General features: G+C 49.8%; 1 protein-coding gene across 1 annotated transcript in view; it reads right to left on the bottom strand.

Annotated features, from left to right (window-relative positions):
* Positions 1-4148, bottom strand: part of ENOX2 (ecto-NOX disulfide-thiol exchanger 2) — a 17806-nt gene that overhangs the window by 6642 nt on the left and 7016 nt on the right. The window contains exons 5-7 of the mRNA XM_033514158.1: positions 3786-4019; positions 2461-2673; positions 889-1014 (exon numbers count right to left, since the gene is read on the bottom strand). Of these exons, the coding sequence (XP_033370049.1) occupies positions 889-1014; positions 2461-2673; positions 3786-4019 (573 nt within the window). The remainder of the gene's footprint in view (positions 1-888; positions 1015-2460; positions 2674-3785; positions 4020-4148) is intronic.

The raw sequence follows: 4148 nt of genomic DNA, 5'->3' as shown, positions 1-4148 counted from the left end.
CCACAGGGATCCCTGGCCTGTGGATGGATCAGCCTCTCAGCTTTGCTGAGATTCACTCTGGATGTTAAATAATCTTGTCAAGGTGAAAGACAACTCCTGCCTTTGCTGGGATAGACTTGCTTTCCAAGTTTGTGGTGAGGAGCTCGATATCCCAGACAATTCCAGAAGCACTGGGAGATTTACACTGGGGCAAGGCATGACAGCCAAGGGGGATAAAACCTGACGAGACTCAACAAGGCCCAGGACAAACATCTCCCCACCCATCACTGTGCAGTGGACACCCTTTCTGTACCTCAGCTTCCCTATTTCTGACATCCTGCCTGACTCCCTCAGCTGATTTTATCAAATCTTACTGGACTGAGAACTATTCTTCCTCCTGCAGGAAGAGCAGTGGGAGCTACAAGCTTCCTTCCATCAGCTCCTTCCTGATCACCATCACATTTCACCACGACACTTCATGGGATAAACACACAAACATGACAACAGGCTCCCTTAAGCCTTCCAGGCTGCTCCCCTGCAATTATTTCCACCTCTCAAGGTGGAAATATCACGTAAAAATGTGATAAAAAGATTCTGATGAAACTCAGAGTTGTTGTTTTTTTATAACATCTCTCTAGAAATCCTTCTTGCTTTAATATTAAAACCAGCAGAAAAATCAACATTTCTTATCATTATCATGACTATTATTGTGCACAGCTTCCATCAGCAGACAGGTCTCGATGTATTGCTACTGGTGACACAAATACCAAGAGAAAATTCATTACCTGTACCACGAGAGCCTCCTGAGTGACCTCACACTGTGAAGGAAGGTGTTGTTATCCACGCGAGCATCGTGCAAACCCAACATCAACATCCTGACAAGCAAGAGACCGTGCTGGAGGATCTAACACAAGAAAAGATTACCAACCTCTGCTTGTTTGCACCACACGCTGATGTTCTTACGCTGAGCTTTCGTGAAATGGTCCCAAGCCTTTTGTTTGGAGGCAGAATGGTACACGGCCACTATCTGCTCGACTGGAGTGGCAAATCAGCAGCAAATCGGGCCCGAATAGCATCCAGAGAGGGCGAACAAGAGGAGTAAAGGAGTAAAAAAGTGCAATCAGGCAGGTGGTTTGGCTCCCCTTTTCTCATAACACTGCACTGTGCTGACACTACGCTCAGGGAAGGGGCTCAGTGTCTGCAAAGAGCCTGGTGCCTTCACCAGGCCAGTGCCAAACACTCAGAGCAAACACGGGCTCTGCTCTCAGCTGGGAAAAACGCAGGACACGTGGAAAAAAGGCAGCCCAGGTGCTGAAAAATATCCAAATACGCTGTGAGAGCTGGCTGGGAGTGTGAGCTCAGAGGGCAGGACTCACCTCTGAAATGGGGTGATGGGCTGTGACCAGGAGAGGGCCTTTGGACAGTGCCACAGCCTGTGTGAGCTACAGGAGCAAAGCAAAGGCACCAGCCACCAGCCTTTCTTGCTCCTGGCATTTATTCCTCCTGCTTCTCTAGAAAATCAGAGGATTTGGAATACACAAAGTACTTCTCCTTGGCTGAGAGCTTACCCACAGCACAAAGCACATCCACTTGATTTTTTCTATGCTTGTGATGCAGTACCCATAATTCTCAATAAATATACACACATCCCTGCTACTTTCCTTAGAGTAACCTGAGAGTGGCTGAGATATCAGCCCTGGTTTTAGAGAGTGGAGTTACACACTGGTCTCTATTTCTACTTACTCTGCAGTGCTCACTGTATGTCCCTCTGGACTGTGTGCCCGTAGTTTTTACCATTAACAGAATTTTAAAAAAAAAAAAGAATAATCTCAAAAATCAAGTAACAGCTAAAATCATTATATACAAAACCAAAAGTTAAGAATGTTCAAAAGCTAGGCAAGGGGCTCAAGGAGAATTAGTACAATTGTGGAGAAGCTACTTATAAAGAAGTAAAAATATTCAGATTTACTAATGCAAGGATGTATAAGAGGCAAGGAACTGTTGCAAATCACATCCTGGGATTAATACAGTCCATGCCTCCTCCTTGATTTCCTGCTTTTATAAAGTACTGGGATTTGAAAGACCCAGGGTCTGCACTAGGGCTGGAAGCACTCTGCTGCTCCTACCTTTGGCGAACAAATCCTGCACACTTCGCTGAGGCACCAGATTCCCAGGAACTTACCTTGTCCGTGCACAGGAGGGATGAAAGGGTGACACAACAGTAACAGGTGACAATTAGGAATAAAGGAGCTCAGAATCCATTCTCTCCTCCCCCCAGATGTGGACTCTTCCTCCAGTAAGAAGCACCACAGGGGATTTTTGCCAGGTTAGTGCCACACGACTCCACATCGGCCGCAGCTGCACAGAAGCGGTTCCTGCCCCTTTTTCCCCACAGCCCTTTACGTGGGGCCTCTCCAGACTCTGCAAATCAAGTCACCCCTACACCAGACAACGCACATCCAGCGTGGAGACACTACTCACACTGCACCAGGATCCCTGAGAGAGCCAGTTTGAACTTCTCTTTAGCCTCCTCCATCTCCTTCTCGTGAGCCGCCTTCTCGTTGACGAGCCTGCGGATGTGGCTGTTGGCCGACTGGATCATGGAGTAGAAGTTGTTGGCAGTTCTCCTGTTCACTTCCCCACGTTCTATCCAGGTCAGCAAGGTCTGGATGGCTTCCAAGAACTTGGTGTCATCTGCAGCAAGAAAGGACAACTTTACACTTCAGCTCTGGGGTGGCTTGGGCAGCTTTCAGGTCCTTTCCCTGGAGCTGAACTGCTCCTTCCGAGATCAGCGTCCTTCAGGTGACAACTCCTGCGAGCTGGGAACGACCTGAACACGTGGCTGAACAAAGGAAGGCAAGTCCAGCACCAAGCTGATGGAGAAAATCCCCTGCTGAGGTGCAGCAAGGGAGGAATGAGCACTAGAACTTACTGGAAAACTTCCTGTCTATTGAGATGGAGCCTTTTGTGAAAGGAAATGACCTCCAGCTCCAAAATCATCAGGTCATACATGAACCTCAGGCTTCCAACAAGGTCTTACATTAATCCTTCCAACCTTAACCAAAATTACCTGCAAGAAACTTGTGGTGAACAGCTTTGATTTGCACAAGTTTGCTGCACACAACAGCTTTGCTCAGCCTTGGGAAAATCAGATTTAAGGGAGACCTCATCACTGTGTGTTACTGCTGAAGATGAACAGATCACACACCACACAGGTCGAGGTGTGGTGAAAGAAAGAGAGAGTTTATTTTTCCTCCCAGGATTTATAGGTTTCCTATCACAGCCAGGGATGGGATGGTCAGGATAACACTTTCCCACTGCACTGCCCATGAGAGATGCCCATCACAAGACGTGGAACAGAAAGAATGTACACATATCTATGTTTACAGTTACTGTCCTGGGAATGTCCTTAGAAAATGATGTTAACAAGCTCAGAAGCTGAGTTTTCAGGGTGACAACTGTGTCCTGGGTGGGGCTGTGAAGATGGAAACTCCTCTTTTGGAAGGGAGTGACGTGGAAAGGATGAGGGGGAGCAGGTGCTCCTGGGGACAACATTTCACAAGGGCAGCACTGTGAAGGTGCTGGACTCCCCCACACCTCCAGGACTGGGCTGGGCACAGCGTTGGGCCATCTGGTCTAGCCCAGCCCGTGCTTTTGCCAGGAAAGGTCGGGCCAGGTGAGCCTTCAGGTCCTCTCCATGCCGAGATCCCATAAATATGATTCAACTTGGGGGTGTCTGGACAAAAAGCAGGAGGATGGCGACAGAGCTGCTGAAAACAAAGCTGTGCCTGCCCAGCCCCTCTCACCTTTGAGTTTCTCAGCCACCACGCTGCACTCGTGGTCGGAGTAGTGGACGACGGGCGGCGGCGAGGGCGGGCGGAAGCGCTCCTCGGCCAGGCGGCGCCAGTGGCGCTCCTCGCGCGCCAGCATGCGCTGCTTGCACTCCCACTCGTACAGGTCATCCCTGGCCTGGGCAAAGTCCACGTGCAGCCGCCCCGTGTCCTTCTTGTCCGTGCTGGAGCCCAGCCGGATGCGGTAGCCTGGGGGAGGGAGGGTCAGGGCAACTCAGCCGGGGCTCCCGTGGCTAAAGGAGCCCAGAGGGTTCAGCCCTGATGGGTAACGGGGAAAAATCCTACCAAGGCAATGCCAGCAGCCAAATAAAACCCCAC

This window comes from Parus major, chromosome 4A, assembly GCF_001522545.3.
Source record: "Parus major isolate Abel chromosome 4A, Parus_major1.1, whole genome shotgun sequence".
NCBI lineage: Eukaryota > Metazoa > Chordata > Aves > Passeriformes > Paridae > Parus > Parus major.
This window is presented reverse-complemented; position numbering and strand designations above follow the sequence as displayed.